Genomic DNA, 17505 nt, shown 5'->3' on the forward strand with positions numbered 1-17505 from the left:
TATATATATTTTTTTTGGAAGCACCAAGGACCTATCAAGAATGCTTTATTTACAATCAAAACCACCAGACCTGAAAAAAAAAAACTGTGATTCTGATTCATATAAAACAAAGGGTATTGTATAATTTGTGTACTAAACATATTAACAACCAAAGTTGTGCTGGTCTTTTTGGAACACCCTGTATTACAGAATATTTGGCACAATATTCTTGTAAAAGTGCTTCAGTCATGTACAGGAAGCATGGGTGAAAGAGTGATGGCACTCAAGAAGTCAGAGCGGACACGAAGTAGTCACTCGTACTATAAAATGGCACTGTTCTTTTTATTTACTTAAGCAGTTTATTTCATGTGCAGTTATAAAGGCTGTTAATTTACGTTAATAAACGTATGACTGTTATCACTGATAATTAGTTTGATAAATTTACCCAAAAGTATGAATGTCATTGGAATAACCCAAACTTTTGCACAGTACTGTATATTCAAGTACTGTCAGTCCTAACCTATGCATGCAGCATGAGTAATAATCTGAATTAATTTGTTCATTGAAGGTATCGTGATTAAATTTTTTTTAAAGATTATAAAGAGATAAATGTATTTGTGTTTCTGTATGTTTGTCTAACAAAGGCCGCAGCACCATCTCTCTTTGTCTGCAGATGGTCAGACCCCGAGTCTCGACCCAAACTCTGCACATCCACAGTTGGTGATCTCGAAGGACCTCAGGAAGGCAACTCGAACTGAGACTGTACATCTGTCCCTTGAATGCTCTGATCGGTTTGATTCTCATTTTCAAGTGCTCTCCTCTGAGAGTTTCTCCTCAGGTCGTCATTACTGGGAGATTGATGTGGCTTTGAGTCGTTGGTGCAGAATCGGAGTCGCTTTAAACTCCATGCGGCGGAAAGGAGAAGGGAATGAGTGTGTTTTGGGAGAGAATTCCAAGTCATGGTGTGTATGGAAATGTAATAACAATTACACAGCAATGCACAACAAGCAATGTACCCCTCTATCCGTGCTGGTGAATCCCAAACGTTTCGGGTTCTTCTTGGACTGCGAGGCGGGAGAGTTGAGGTGTTTCGGCGATTCGAGGGTCCTGCACGTGTTCAGGGGTATCTTCAGAGACTCTGTTAAACCTGCTTTGGGGATTTATAATTTGAGTGGTTCTTGTGTGTTTAGTTCTACTACCCTGCAGTTCTGCTTGTTGCGATGATGATGATTATGATTGTTATGATTTGGTGATTATGATTGTGATGATTGATTTGTCAATTTGGTGATTATGGTTTATTGAGCTTGCTTGTGATGCTTTATTTCCAATCATATTCTAATTTCAGAAGTGCCTGTGTTTGTTTAAATTCTCAGCCATCCTGAACTGCTGGATAGAATGAGTTGAAAACTGGTGTTTCTGCCAGGAGTGTGTATGATTCTTATTTCTTAGACTTTTTAAACCATTTAATTATAATTACCATCCATCTCTTAAGGACACCTATGATAACATTTTGGTTGACAGTGTGAATTTCCTGGATATCTGGATATTTTTCACAGCTGAGGGATTCAGCATGGATGTTTACGACAACTCGATGGATTCACATTCATCCTTGACGTACGATTTGTCCCACCTTCATCGTGCAAAACTTTGATGCCATATTCTCAGTCCTTGCGACATGTCGGATAATTTCTGTATGCGAGTTCAATAACTGAGTGATTATTTCAGGAGAGGGTATTGCATTGCGATTAATTATCAATGATCCTATGAGAAAGCTGCACGAGTTTCTCACGATGAGGCTATGATTGCAAAGAAGAAAAACTCCAGTCGACTTATTACCTCCGCCACCAAAAGTGGACAAAGGTTATGTTTTCACCGCTGTCTATTTTTCTGTCTGTCTGTGAGCATGATATCTCAAAAAATTTTGGTAAAGATCCGGATCTCGGCACTAGAATTTTAAAAGCGATTCGTCACCATTGAGAGATAAGAGCCAAACATGATATATAGCACGATATCTCAAAAAGTTGTGTACAACTTATGACAACTTGGTGGATGAGGTGACGAGAACAAGCTGATTAAATGTTTGTTTAAGGTCCAGATGCAGATCCGCCTTATCAGTGGATACAAAACGTAAACTGTTCAGCCTGGCGGAGGTATGCTCTCTCCCGAGTGTCATTCAGATAGTTCCTTTTGTCATGACCTACATTTGGAGAAATAGCCGTGTTGCCAGATCTGTCAAGGACAATTTCAATCTTCTCCTGACTGATGAAGCCACTCAGCTTATATTTGGTGACAGTACCATTCTGCTGCCTTACAGGAAAGATAAGAACCTCAGAGCAAACCTCATTTGCTCTTGCTTTTCTTCCAATGATGTTTGAGCAGAATGATTAGGAATATGGTGATTTAGTCGCCACAGATGTTAAGGCCCAGTCACACCTTGACGTTTTAGCCAGCTTGTGCCGATTTTTGAAAAATTTGTCTAAAACGCTAGCACACGTCGAATACGTTATGGGTAAGTTTTGGAAACATTGAGAGCACGCTGAAAAACACTGCCATATGTCGTAGTACGCTGGCTTTCATCGTTGAACTTTGCGGTTGTCCTCAAATTTTCCACGCTTGAAATTTTACGACTTATGCCAGCGTATGACTCGCACGTTCCGCATAATGCTGGCCATAAATTGTAGGCACGTTATGCGATCGTTGACACACGTTACTTGTAAGTTAATCGTAAGTTGAAACGCATCGAGGTAATGTTTAGCGTACCCGAAACTTATTTCTAATCTATGAGTAACATGTTGTAGGCACGTTACACGATTGTTGACACACGTCCACACAAATTACTTCTAAGTTTTTCATAAGTCGAAACACGTTAAGGTAATGGTTCGCGTCAGTGTTCCAGACTCCCTGGTTTTTTTTTTTCTTCGGTATGATGGTGATGTTGACACTTCGATTTCGAGTGCGGTGATGATTTAAATTGTTGATCGGCAGCCTATTAATTATATTATATTATAACCACACCAGAAATCGAAGTGTCAACATGACCGTCATACCGAAGAAAAAAAAACCCAAAAAAAAACCAGGGATTCTGGAGCACTGATGCGAACCATTACCTCGACGTGTTTCACTTATGAGTAACTTACAAGTAACTTTTGTCAACGTGTGCCAACGATCGCATATCGTGCATACAACTTATTCCCATCGCATGCGGAACGTGTGAGGCATACGGCAAGTACATCGTAAAATGTTTAACACGTTTAAAATTACAAGACGTACTCCACTTACTACGACGTATGATAGCGTACTTTAGCATTCTATTCACGTATACCAAACATACCCATACTGTATTCGACGTGCGCCAGCGTTTTAGACTCATTTTTCAGAGGTCGACATACGCTGGCAAGATCGCCAAGGTGTGACTGCGTTGTTGATACTTCCATTTCTCCGGCGGTTATGATTTGAATCATTGTGCTGCAGCCTTTTAATAGGCTACGCCACGTGATCGTCGGTGATATGTGCAGTGCGCTATGCATAAGTTAGACTATCGTTGGGCATAGGTTGTGAACAGGCTAAGCATTCGTTGGTATAAGTTATCTATAAAACAGCAAAATTTTCTGTGTCCGTTACTAATATGTTATGCATACGACCAACTCGTTATGAATACGTCCGAATCTTTACAAAATATATCTCAAAAGTTCAGCGTAAGCCAGCGTTTTACATACATTTTGATACGTTGCCATTGCTGGCTAAAACGTCAAGGTGTGACTGGGCCTTAAAGCATGTCATCATATTGTGTCACAAGACATTATGAAAGACTACAGAGGGACAAGGCTTGTCAAATAATACTTTGACTGCACTTCTCACAACATTACATATGCCTTGTCATATGACTATTGTTGCCATCTCTACATCTGTGAGTCTAAGTGACGCCTGGCAAGCAGAGTGGCAATCACTATGCCAAAATACAATAGTTCTTCCTGTAGCAGCCCATTTAAATTCTGTCAAGCAGACAGAGGATGATCTCCAGGTGTGTGTTATCAAGGCATGATGCTCCAGTGATTTGGAGAGAAAGGTCTAAGAGGAGAAAGTCATTTTCTAGCCTGGCACTACACTACTGGTCAAAAGCTTTAGAACACCCTCATTTTTCCAGTTTTTACTGAAATTTTAGCAGTTTAATGTTTCAATGTACTCTGAAATTAAAGCATTGAACAAATAAACAATTGCAGATAAAAAAGAAATAATGGAATCGTTTTGTTGAACAAAATTTAATCTAAATTTTTGACTCATCAAAGTAGCCACCTTTTGCAGATATAACAGCCAAACATACTCGTGGCATTCTTTCTACAATGGAAATCAAATATTGTTCGGAAAGTTCTTCCCAACACTGTTGCAGAAGTTCCCACAAATGTGTTGCACTTGTCGGTTTGCTTTGCTTTCACCCTTTTGTACAGGTCATCCCCAACCAGCTCCATGGGGTTTTAAGTCTGGAGACTGTGCTGGCCATTCCATGATTTGAAGCCTACCGTCTTGTTCTTTTCTTCTAAGGTAGTTCTGACATAGCCTGGAGGTATGTTTTGAGTCGTTATCTTGTTGTGGTATGAACCCCTGACCAACTAGGCGTAGACCAGGGGGCATTGCATGGTGCTGCAAAATGCTGTAGTAGCCCTTTTGGTTCATGGTGCCAGTCACTCTGTGCAAGAGGCTGACTGGATCAAGCAAGAGAGCCCCAGATCATCACACTTCCTCCTCCATGTTTGACAGTTGATGTCACACACTGAGGAACCATCCTTTTGCCTACTCGACAGCATACAAAAACCCTGCGTGATGAACCGAAGATTTCAAATTTTGATTCATCGGTCCATAAGACCTTCTTCCAGTTTTCAGTAGATCACTGGTGGTGCTTCATGGCCCAGGAAAGCCTCTTTTTATTATTTTTCCATCTCAGCAATGGCTTTCTTACTGCCACTCGACCTGTCAAACCTGCAGCTCGAAGTCTTCTCTTCACAGTTGAAACTGAGACTTCCTTACTTCGACCAGTGTTAAGCTGTGCTTGAAGCTGCTGTCCTGTGAGCTGCCTATCGTGCAACCTGTTGACTCTCAGAAACTTGTCTTCTGAATGTTGTGGCTGTGGGTCTGCCAGATCTCTTCCTGTCAGAGTTTCCTCCTGTTTCCAAGTGCCTTTTGATGGTGTAGGAAACTGCACTCACCGACACCTTGACTTGTTTTGCAATTTCTCTAAAGGAAAGACCTACACTTTTAAGGGTTATAATGGTCTGTGTCTTCCTTTGTTAATTGTCTTTTTCTTGCTATTATAAGAGCAATATACTACTACCTGCAGTGCAATATTGTCCAAATAATGCTTCTGAGGTGTAGCAACACAGTCTGTTCCAACACTGCTTTTAAACAGACGAAGGGTTTGTAACTAATCAACAAAAGTTGGGACTCCTGTAGAATTGTTTGCATCAACTTTCAAGGCTTAATTTACTTCCATTGCTGCAGAACAGCTGCAGTTGCTAATCTATTACTTGTTCCCTGAAAAGGGCCTTTTTTAACAACTCTGAAATTTACATTATTTTTCAGTTTTTGGTGACGTAAACTTTTTTTTAAAACCTCTGGCAGTTTACCGCTTAGTTTTGTACCATTTCAGGTTATTCACTGGACTTGAACTGCTTAAATTTTGGTAAAAACTGGAAAAATGGGGGTGTTCTAAAACATTTGACCAGTAGTATACACTTCCAGGGCATTCATCTTACATTTCCACCCTTTGCTCTTCCAAACCACACTAGTGGGGGGCTGTGCATGGGTAATTATTTCTTTTCATTTCAAATTCATGCAAAAGTTTTGTTTTTGGTACCAATTTGACGATAAGGTGCTATAGAACAATTTTAGTTCGAGTGTCAAGCTGTCACATGAAAAATGGGTATTTGGGGCTGGGGGTCAAAACCCAACCCCCCTCCGCAGCCTATGCAAAATATAATAATTGCTTTAACTTTTGATTCAGAGTCGATATGAACATATGGGGTACTTATGGACTCAGAATCAAGAGAAACAACTTATATTTCAAGCAGATTGCCCATAGACGCAGTCATTTTGCCGGTGTTGACGCATATCCACAAAAATAGAGCATGATTGCTAAGGTAAAATCTGTTTTAATAACATGACAATTCTTCTTCGACTCAATGGTAAAGTGAAATTTGTAAACATCTTATGACTTCTACAATGTGGTTGTGGGTACACATAACTGTTCTGACAATTGCTTGAATAACTCCCTGAACAAAGTAATATGAAAGTTGCAAATAAATCAGTTATATAGGCACACCAGTCGGCCAATTGTTGGCCAAATACTTCTCGCATTGACACTTGCAAAGACGTGTGCACGTCAACTTTGCCCTCGTGCACTTGCACCGAGAGCAGGCACTTGTACAAGTGCACTTCACATCCAGATGAAATACATCTTTGGTGAGGGGCAGCGAGATCCAAATAGTGGGGCAGATAACAGCAATTTTTGAGAGGAATCGTGCAAATGATGATACAAGCATCAAATTTGGCACATTTGTTCTCCAGGGGATTCTAATCAAATCTGCCTGATTGGCCATTTGAAAATCCAAATTTTTCAAAATTTGGATTTTCAAATGGCAAATTGGGCAGATTTGATCAGAAAGCCCTGCAGAACAGAAATGCCAAATTTGATGCTTGTATCATAATTTGCACGATTTTTCTACTATCTACTATACTAAAATGGGAAGTTGCTTGCCGTCCTCTTCCCTCCATTCATGGTTAGTGGGGTTGTTGACAGCCATCATTGACATGTGCGCTGTTGTCCAGATGCTAGCTTGGAAGACACTTCTTTCAATATGTTGACCCAAAGCATCACTTGTTGGGGGAATTCTCTCCACATCCCTAGTCTTCTGTGAGAACAACCTCATTCGGAGGAGGTCAACCTCGTTGCCCTCGTTTGGATCATTGGAGTAGAGCCTACAGACAAAGTTCGTTGCTACTTCTTTCAGTCTTGGCGATGTTTGGAATGGAGTGTCGACAATAGTTGCGAAATCATCCATGAGGGACGGTACTTCCTGCATCACCTTGGAGCAGTATCTCTTACCCTTGAACTTAAAGGAAGACGTGCTGTCTGATCCAGTGAATGCGTGAAAGAGGGCCATGGCTTTGCACGTTGTCGTACCCAGGTTTCTGGCAATAGTGTTCAGGGAGATCATTCTTGTTGTCTTTCCGGCTTTGAAGGAGATCCAGATTTCTGCGGCAGGATTCAGAGCCTTGATGTGATGGAAATTTCTCAGAAGGATTACCACAACATCTGTGTCTCCAGTATGGACCATCCCAAGTGATGATGTTTGGAGGGCATGGAGAAGATGTACTACAACACGAGTGTCAGCTTCCTCATGGTTACATTGATCCATCGGTGGATCATTTCCAGCATGGTGTACTTGATCACTTACAGTGATGTAGACATCCTTGTCATCTGGGAACTGTTCTTGTGTTATATTTTTTGATAGGAATGCGAACAGTTCCTTCTTGTTATCAACGTTCACCAGAAACTTCTGCCAGCTTCCAGGGATTTTGGCAGTGCCACATACACGCTGTCTGGTGCCTGTTCCTCGTTTTTCCCTTGTACCTCCTTTGATTGTGAGTGCACAATAGTCGTCCCATACAATGTCTACTCGTGTCGATCGTTTCAAGTCATGGCGAACTCTTGGGCAGAATACCTTGTCGAAATATGAATCAAAGGTCTTGCCTTGGACATTTGTACCAGGAAGGGAGTGTATCAGTACTCCACTGTCAACAACAACAAAGTCGAAAACATCTGGTGCAGTTAGCTCCTCATCAGCAGAAATAATACTGCTTTTACTGGTTTCCATGATGTATACAATCAAATATGACTTAGTACAGAGTTGAGGGACCCCTCTGACGATAATGCAGGTGGGTATGGTGAAGATTCATGACGAAAAAACTCCAAATCACCCCCGCGGTTGTCCAGTGCTGCAAAAGCTTGTCCATAGAGCTCCGCATGACGTTTGAAGTGCTGCATTCTAAGTTTACCTGCAGTCGTCTTCTGTGTTTTCTTCTCATGAAACAACAGTAACTTGTTTTGTTTGATAGGTGCTGTCAGAAGTGTGTCATTTGAGTCCAGCACATTCTTCCTAAAGTTGTCGTACTGCTCTTGTCCCATAGACTCGAAATTCCGGACAGATACAGCTGCAGTCACAGACCCACATACCTTGTTGTCTAATGTAACCAGGTCTTCGCTGTGCTCCTCAAAAGAACTCCCCTTGCTCAGCAACACCTCTATCAGATCTTTGACATGGCATTGAAATCGGTGCTGAGAAGCATATCCTTCCTCATGATGAGGGAGTTGTTCATCATCATCGTTGTCTTTTACACCAGTAAAGTCCTCAACGACACGGCTGATTTCCGGACCTGTCACTATCCAGCGTTCCAGCATCTCGGGGTTCTCTGTGAGACCAATAATGCCACCTACTCCTTTTACACTTTTGTTCGCTTGCTCATGTGTTTGATCAATCGGTAAGGATGAGAAACGCCGATTGCTTCTAGTTATTGTCCAGGGTCCCATTTCAAACTCAACCTGAACACTGTCTGGGAGATCTTCCAAGTCTCGGATAAAGATTGGAACCCATCTGGTATAATTCTGGTGATCGAGAGCAAACAGAGGGACAAGCTTCCGCAGGGTCGTGACCATGAGTTTGAAATTCCGTTCCCGATGTGCACGGATGAACATGAGAATGATCTGTTGGTACTTGTGTCCGAGTAGCCAGAATTGGAATGTTGGGCTCTCTTGAGAAGTTAGCACGACCCATTCCTCAAGGGCCATTTCTGTTCCACTGTCCTTGTAGGCTCGTTTCAGAATGGTGTCGAGTACCACAACAGTAACTTGATGAGCATATCTTGTTCTCATTGCATTGGACGCTTTCAGAAACGATGTGGCTGCTGCTTCTGTCTTACCAGGCCCAGCTTCTTTGAGGGCTTCAGGCCATCCAGACTCACACAGAAGGTCTCCCATGGTGTTCCACAAAGCCATTTCAATGTGGAGTCCACCTCGCATGACCACAAACTTGTCTTCCCCAAAGATGTCCTGGAAGGTCCACTGCATTTTTTGCAAGATCATAGAGTGGTTGGTCCACAACCAATACAGGTATTTGGTGTGGGTTGAGGTGGTCAATTGTTTTTTTCACCAGCTCCATTCCATGTCGAATCATTTCTGGAGTGGCTGCTTTCTCATGGAATAGTGGCAGGAGGGCTTCAATGCCTTCTTCGGGTTGTCCAATAGCATCTGATCGAGCAACATGGAATGAAGACCACATTGTTGGTGTCCTTTTCTGCATCACGATCCTCATATAGGATGTCATATACTGCAGTCATCCATGCCTGTTCGTGCTGTTTCTCCTCATAAAATGTACTCGTTGCTCCTGGATGCACATTCTTTACCGGAGGTTGGGTGACAAGATTCCTACCTACAGGTGGTAAAAACGTATATGAACGAGGCAGGATGGGTCCACTGCTGCCTGTTGCTGTTTTGTAAGAGGTAATTCGTAGACATGCTTGATCTAACCCAGGCTGCTGTGATAAAGGGAACTGAAAAATTGAAATCCCAGTTCCATGGAAGGAAGAGCTGGAAGTACGTGATGTAGGATTTTGATCCAAGTTATCCAGGGCTGCAACTGTGAAAATGTGCTGACACAAGTTTGTAGGACAGATTATATCACCGTTATTCCTCGTTTGATCTGCAACAGCCTGTGCAAAGCTCACTTCAATGGTGAGGACTTTCTTATATGACACGCTCAGAGCATATTTGTGTAGTAGTTCTACAAGCTTCTTACTTCTTGTTTGGGAATTCAATTTGAGGGCCAGGAATACTGCAAGGGGAGGCTCGAAACTCAAGCAAGCAGAAAGAGAAGTCATATTTAGCATAGCAACTTCACTCACAGAGAGGATCTTCCTGGAATTATCTTGTTCGGATGATGATTTGGGTCCTTCGAGGAGTTGGCGGAAGAAATACTTCATACGCTGTGGAACAGATGATTGTTCGTAACCATTGGGAAACGAACCTTCAAACTTGAATGGTGTGTCATGATCCCAAACAGCTTTACGGAGAATCGATGCTGCCATTAGTAGTGTACGTGCTTTCTCATCTGGTGTTTGAGTTGCATCTCAAATGATCTTTCTGGCCGTTTTCAAACAAACAAGGAAAACTCGATTTCGTACACCCTTCTCTTCCGTCAAATTCGGGAACTGTTCAAGAACTGTTTCTTTAAGGCGTGTCCGGTTCACAGCTTTCTGGATTCCATGTAGTTCCAATCTCTCTGTCATCATATCTGTCAGATCTTGCAATGCAAAGAATCTGCGACCTCCAGAGACTTCTTCCTTTATGAATTGGAGCAATTGATTTTCTGTTGTGGCTTCAAGGTTTTCACTAACAGTGTCTTGTTTACGAAGTGCAACGTAATGGCGTTTGAACTATGTGTAGCAATTCCTGTGATACTTTGCTTCGAAGGCTACCAGATCACCTTCTGCCATGAGTGCCATAACACGGTCTTCTCCCAGTGCAACTGCCTTGTTGTGTATCTGTGGGGTGAGTTTGACCTTCTGGAAAGAATGGTCTGTTGCATTTGTTTCATCACCACAGAAGAGACACAGTATGATTTACCGCTGTGCTGGTCCGTAGGGATCTTTTTCTTGCTGGAGGCAGTCCTTCATAATGATGCTTTTTTGCATGGTCAAGTGCAGATGTCCTGCAAAGCTGACGACAGGATTTGTGCCAGGATGCACGATTCTTGTGCATGGACTCTGCATCTGGAATTTCTACGTCTGGGTGTGGAGCAGCACCAATTGCTCTGAATTGACTTACAAGGCTGGTGATTTCTGTGTAGGCTCCCTCTCTATGACTAGCCATGGGATTCGCAAGAGGGCAAACAAGCTCTTCCTCTGTTTGCTTTTGGCAGAACATGCACAAATGCCAACTCGTTGTCCCTGCCATCTCAGAAAATATTCTGGAAAAAACAGCAAGAAAAATACAATCGATTTTTTCGGACTGGAGTGGTGTGAGCTGTGAGTTATTACCCCCCCCTTACCCTCCCCACTTTTTAAACTAATTTCGGGGAAAATATGTTTTTAAGCATTTTGTCATTTATATCTTATTATAGAGCCAATGCTAAACGTCTGTCAGCGTTCAAATACAACATGAGGTTTTTTAGTCTTATTTTAAATCCAGTTTTATTGAAAAATGCCCCCCCCCCCCACTACTCCCTCCACCCCCTCCACCCCCCAAATTATCGCGGTGCTTCACACTCGAACCAAAATCGTTCTATAGACCCTTACCTTCAATTTATCAGTAAAACTGAAACTTTTGCATCAATTTGAAATGACTGAGTGTCCAGGCACCCCACGACACCCAGCTTCCCTTCTGCTGCATATATATATATATATATATATATATATATATATATATATATATATATATATATATATATATATATATATATATATATATATATATATATATATATATATATATATATATATATATGTACTGTTACGGTTTTGGAAACTTATGGGAAGAGCATACATGGACAAGTAGGAAACATGAGGATTAGTTATTTCATTATTATTTGTGTAAATAGTCTGCTCTTTGTTTAAGGGTGGCATGCATTGGTTAGTTCATGTTTTCCCAGCATGATGTCTCTCCCCCTACCCCCTGCTCCTTTCAACAATCCCTCCTTCACCCCATCGGTCTTACCTTCAGCCCCGTCCAGTGGCGTCCCTCTCCATCTTCACTCCATTCACACATTGTTTGGTTGGGCACATTCGATCTGTCTTTGGTCATAATCCTTCGGGCTGATGGGATTACTTTCACCGCGTGAGACTGTGTCCATTCTCACATGCATGTTTGAGGTGCAGTGCTTTTCTCGTGCATGGGAGGGTACGACACATCTCACAGGCAGGTTACAGTGGGGACTGCACCATGAACCACCATGTTTGTGCACGAGGGAGGGAGCGGGGGCTTTCATAATGGCCTTGGTTGCACGAAGGGAGGGTGGGGGCTGCATTGAAAATGACGCGGCGTTTCCCACAAGCTGCATCATGGACCCACCCACATCAGATGGGGACCAATGAGGAGGAGGCTCGCACGAGCCGAGACAGAGAAAGCGATATGAAGAAGAGGAAGATGAATACAAGGGACGAGACGAAAGCGATGTCCTGCAAGGAGAAAGGTGCTCGGAACTGGTACTCGTCCTTGTGGGATAAAGCCATGTCATATGAGCAGAAAGGAGCAGAAAGCTCAGAGACAAAAAAAGTGACATCCTGATCTCCACAAAGACGAATGAAATAAAAATAAATTCACAAGCTGGTCCAACACGTAAAACATGTCTTTCAATCCTGACAAATCTCACACTCCCACTTTGTCTCTCTGAAAGGACTGTCTGGAATTCCCCCCCCCCCACCCCCATCTACTTTCTCAACAATCTCCTTGAAGAAGTCCTTTCATTCAAGATTTTTGGCCTCCCTCTCTGCCATGATCTTTCCTGGGAAAGCCACATCTCGAAGCTGGCCTCCAAAGCCAGTCACCGACTGGACATCTTATGTCATGCAAAGTCCTTCTTTGGCACACTTGAGCTTCAAACCATTTACAAAGCTTTCATCTGCAGCCTTGAGTACTGCTCTCCCCTCTGGCTGGTGCTCCCGCCTCACATCTTTCTCAGCTTCACGCTGTGGAAATCAAGGCTTTCAGGATGATTGGTATTTCCCGTGATGAAGCTGTCTTTAGGTCTCTCACTCTCTCACCACAGGCAGGTCGGTAGTCTTTCTGTCTTCTACCATCTCCTCTCCAGCTTTGTACCCCCCTGCTCTGTCTGTGATATATATATATATATATATATATATATATATATATATATATATATATATATATATATATATATATATGACCGTTTTTACAGCCATTTTTCCCTGCTGTGGTTTGGCTTTTTCTTGAGGCAATGTTTTATAGCTGGATGCCCTTCCTGACGCCAACCCTGGTCGCCTCTTACGAAACACAGGGATATGGTACACCTATTCTAACCGGGGCATACACCGGGACCAGTACACTGGCACTCATTTCGCCGACCTCGGAAGGATGACAGGCTGAGTCAACCCCCTGGTATTAATTCAGCAGCCAACGGGGCTTGAACTCAGGACCCTGGGATCCCAAGCCGCCACCCTAACCACTAAGCCAACACCAGGCTTCTGTCCCCCCATATTTCTGCAGGACGCTCAAGGTCCGCCAAAAACCCCCTTCTGGTGAAACTACCAAAATCAAGAATCACTGCTCACCTTCACTCCTTCATTCCTCTTTTTGCCGGCTTTTGGAACCAACTCCCACACTCTCTTCAATCCCACTCTTCCCTCCAGGTCTTCAAAACAGCTGTTCACCACCATCTCTTATCCTCCCCCATTTAAAACCATGATCTTTTCGATCCCCGTTAATCCACCCCAAACCCACCTCCTTCAAATTTCCTGTTTTCTTTCTTGAGAGTCCCTGTAGTGTCCATCTTGTTTACCCTGTGTATCCTGCCCCATTGCTCTCCCCTCAACAGATCTCCTCAGGTCTCTGTTTCCCACTGTTTTGATCTTCCTGCTCCCACCTCTCTTGTCTCCTGCTCCCCTTGTTATATGTTCTGTGTGTTAGCTCTTATACGACATTGTATACAAAAAAAAAGGAAGAAGCTGAGGCAGAGGAGGGCGAGTCGCATATGTTGCATGTCGGAGTGAACTTGCCTGCTGGGTCTGGACACCTCAGGAACGTGGCTGCATGTCCCACCATGCCGCATTGCCACTGCCCATCTTCTCCATCCTTTCCCCCGCATTCTCCAGCTTATTTGGACTATGGCGTAGTCCCATTGGGTGTGTGAGGGAGGGAGATAAGAATAGACCCTACTTTTCTTTTCTTTTCTCTGTACTTTACTTTTCTTTCAAGTTCATCTTCTTGTCTTCTTCTTCCCTGTTTTATTGATGGCCAAGTTTCTTGTGCAAATAAGATTGTGGAAGAAAGAATGCGTGTTCGGTAAATCTGTTCTTTTGTGCCTTTTTCTTCCCTGAAAATACTTGCTTTTAAATGATTGATTGTGTGGGTGTAATAAATAATTATTTGTCATTTCTAATCTGTCTCGGTTGTCCTTTCTTTTATTGGTCCGACACAGTGTACAAATATAGTAAGATGGGAAGTTGTACCCCACCGGATTTGCTCTGTTAGCCGGTGCTGCACTTATCTGTTCCACTTGGCAGATCACCAGGAGGGGCGCTGAGGGCATGCCCACCAGTAAGGTTGCCGTGCAAATAGAAAGGTATCGCAGAAACATTGAAGCATAACCCTGCTCGGCTAGTAGTCGAAGTCAAACGGTGATGCGTGTGGAAGAACTGCAGCTCATTGGACCTGAGAGTTATCTGTGGTTGGCTGCTTCAGGACTAAATGTTTGGGAGAAACTCGAGTGCTTCCAACTCGTGGCAAGCCCTGAACTCCGGGCCGCAGCAAATATATATTAATATAAATAAATATATACATATATATACAGTATATATTTATTTATTTATTTATATACATATATATTTATGAACAATGAACATATATATATATATATATATATATATATATATATATATATATATATATTTATATATATATATATTTCTTCTTCTTTCGGCTGCTCCCGTTAGGGGTCGCCACAGCGGATCATCCGTTATGATCCGCATAGTGATTTGGCACATGTTTTACGCCGGATGCCCTTCCTGACGCAACCCTGGTCGCCTCTTACAACACAGGGATCGGGTACACCTATTTTAACCGGGGTATACACCGGCCCAGTACACTGGTACTCACTTCGCCGACCTCGGAAGGATGACAGGCTGAGTCAACCCCCTGGTATATTAATTCAGTGGCCCAACGGGGCTTGAACTCAGGACCTTTTGGATCTCAAGCCGCTGCCCTAACCACTGCGCCAACACCAGGCTCTAAGAAGAAGATGCATATATATGCATATATCTATGCACATATATATGCAGATATATACACATACGTATATGTATGCATGTATATCGCTGTGGCGTATATCGTATATCGCTGTGGCGACCCCTAACGGGAGCAGCCGAAAGAAGAAGAAGAAGATGTATGCATGTATATGCATATATATATATATATATATATATATATATATATATATATATATATATATATATATATATATATATATATATCCTAACCCTTTACGTGAAGCAAGATGGAGATTCAATGAAAGAAAAGACGAAGCGAAGCGGGAAAACAGTTCAACATAACTCACATTTATTTCGCGATGAACGGAAAGCACACATATACAATTACACCAAAAGCACATGTAAAAGGGGAAGAAACACAATATTACACAAAAAGCAAATATAAAAGAGAAACACAATGCAGAGCTATCCGACTACCGAGCACACGGCAACACTTATACAATTTTACTTCACAGACGGTGCCGACAACACGTATACCCAAAGCAAAAGAAAAGAACCACCCTCCAGGATGAGGCGGGCCTGGGGCCGAGACCGTGTCGGGCCTACCGTCTGATGATGAGACGCAGAGCGGCGGTGGCGCCTCAACTCCGCGGGCCTCGCGGACAGTGTCTGGTAGGGGGTGGGAAAGGGGCCCCCCTTGTCGCACTATCTCAGCGCGGGGGGGAACAGGAGAGGGTTGTTGATGCTCGGGGGAGAGGAGGATATCACCCTGTCTCGGGTCCCGCGACGAGCGTCTCCTCCTCGACCTCGGTCGCGTTGCTGGCCTCTCCCTCTGCAGCTCCCGGCACCGACGCGAGCACCCCCTCGTCCGCCTTCGCCGCCGCCACCTCTCCACAGCTCCGTCTAATCGCCCTCTCCGTCTCCTCTCTTGGCTCGTCGCAACTCTTCACTCTTGACTTCTCCCCTCCGAACTCACAAAACTGCCCAACCGCGAACTCGAACTGCGAACTGCTGGCTTCTCCCCTCCGAACTCACAACTGCTTGGCGAGCGCGGCCGTTTATATCCCCCGTGGCTTCGCTCCTTCACCTTTGACCCTCTGCCTCCGACCCTTCACCTCTCTAACTGGCTCCCCATTGGACCGAGGAAAAGTGGGCGTGAATGCTTTTGATCCATGAATTTGCATATAGCGTCCTCACTCCAACGCCCTGGAGGCGGGGCCAAATCGCCCCACGCTCTCCGATAGGACGGAACAGAAGTGGGCGTGAGTCGTTTTTGATCCGTTTTTCTCGGAAAGTCTGTGATGTTTCTGAACACGCTGCTCGGTGCGCGCCCTGCACGAGTCCAGTATCGGTGCCCACAAGTGGCGCAAGAATGGTGGTGATGCAATGGTGGCGAGTTGTGACGGTAAAGGTCGTGGCTGTTGTTGTGAAGCGGCGTTGTGGTTGGTGGTTGTTGTTGTGAAGCGGCGTTGTGGTTGGTGGTTGTTGTTGTTGTGAAGCGGCGTTGTGGTTGGTGGTTGTTGTTGTGAAGCGGCGTTGTGGTTGGTGGTTGTTGTGTGATGGCTGTTGAGACGTGGTTGGTGGTGGTAGTAATGGCGGCTGGTCCAAAATAAAGATAGTAAAAGAAAAACGGCTATCCTGAAGAGTCGCAGCCCGAGTGAATGACATTTATTCCCTCTAGACAACGGGTTTGGGCCTAACTACACATATACTTACCGAGATATCTCACCTAAGGGACCTGAATGGTGGTTTGTGAATTTCGTCAACCACAACACTACCCCCTCCCCTTTTTACAGACTCGTCCCGAGTCGTCAAATTTTCATGTGCCATCATGTGTAGTTTTCCCCTAGTACATTTTACCTACGGATCCCTGAGTGTGACATTCATGGTATTCGTGTCCCCAAAATAAATAATCTAAGGGCTGAGTACCTACCTAAACAAACTCACTCACACGGACGACTTAAATAAAATTGCCGGCGCTAAGACAAACATGCCGGGGGCGCACTCATATGTACAGTACATTTTACCTTAACTTACAAATTTTACACTAAACCATGGCCCAGGATCAATGAACTCTGCAAAAAGAAAGCAGTTAGCAGGGAGCCAGGCTGCTCGCATGCAGTCTCTGGCTCAAACAATGCAGGTGACAGGGAACGTGGCCGGCTGCTCACACGCAGTCCAAGGCCTTCCCTTTTGAACTGAACGCAGTGAACCACAACGGTGCATGGGCTGCACAAATGCAGTCTCCGTGCCAGCTCAAGTGGCACACGCAATGAACACGACAAATGGATGGATGAATGGTTGGACGCAAACACGGTGCACGGGCCGCCACTGCAGGTGTTGTAGCTGCCAACAGGGCAGTTCTCGCAGCTTGCAAACTGTTGCCTTGCGGATCCTGGCGCTCATGGAAATGAACAGGGGGGGGGGGCAAAGCAAAATTGAACGGGGCTGGTGAACAGGGGCAGTGGGCATGGCATGGCAAAGGCAGCAGGCAAACACAGCCCGCAGAAGAAGGCCGTTGCAGGCAAACACAGCCGG

General features: G+C 44.0%; 1 protein-coding gene and 1 pseudogene across 12 annotated transcripts in view; one reads left to right on the forward strand and one right to left on the reverse strand.

Moving 5' to 3' along the window:
* LOC147033582 (E3 ubiquitin-protein ligase Midline-1-like) overlaps positions 1–17505 on the forward strand; it is a 126221-nt gene that overhangs the window by 79773 nt on the left and 28943 nt on the right. For 11 of the 12 annotated variants that reach the window (XM_085856743.1, XM_085856806.1, XM_085856796.1 and 8 more), the window contains one exon: positions 653–14141. The exons of the other annotated variant lie outside the window; for it this stretch is intronic. In XM_085856743.1, coding sequence (XP_085712869.1) covers positions 653–1203 — 551 coding nt within the window. In that variant the 3' untranslated portion in view covers positions 1204–14141. Of the gene's footprint in view, positions 1–652; positions 14142–17505 lie in introns of those variants that run through there. 12 annotated transcript variants of the gene reach the window in all.
* On the reverse strand, positions 6279–10981 carry LOC147033584 (uncharacterized; annotated as a pseudogene).

Source organism: Eptatretus burgeri, chromosome 2 (assembly GCF_056783735.1).
Source record: "Eptatretus burgeri isolate ZD-2024b chromosome 2, Ebu_testis_v1, whole genome shotgun sequence".
Taxonomy (NCBI): Eukaryota; Metazoa; Chordata; class Myxini; order Myxiniformes; family Myxinidae; genus Eptatretus; species Eptatretus burgeri.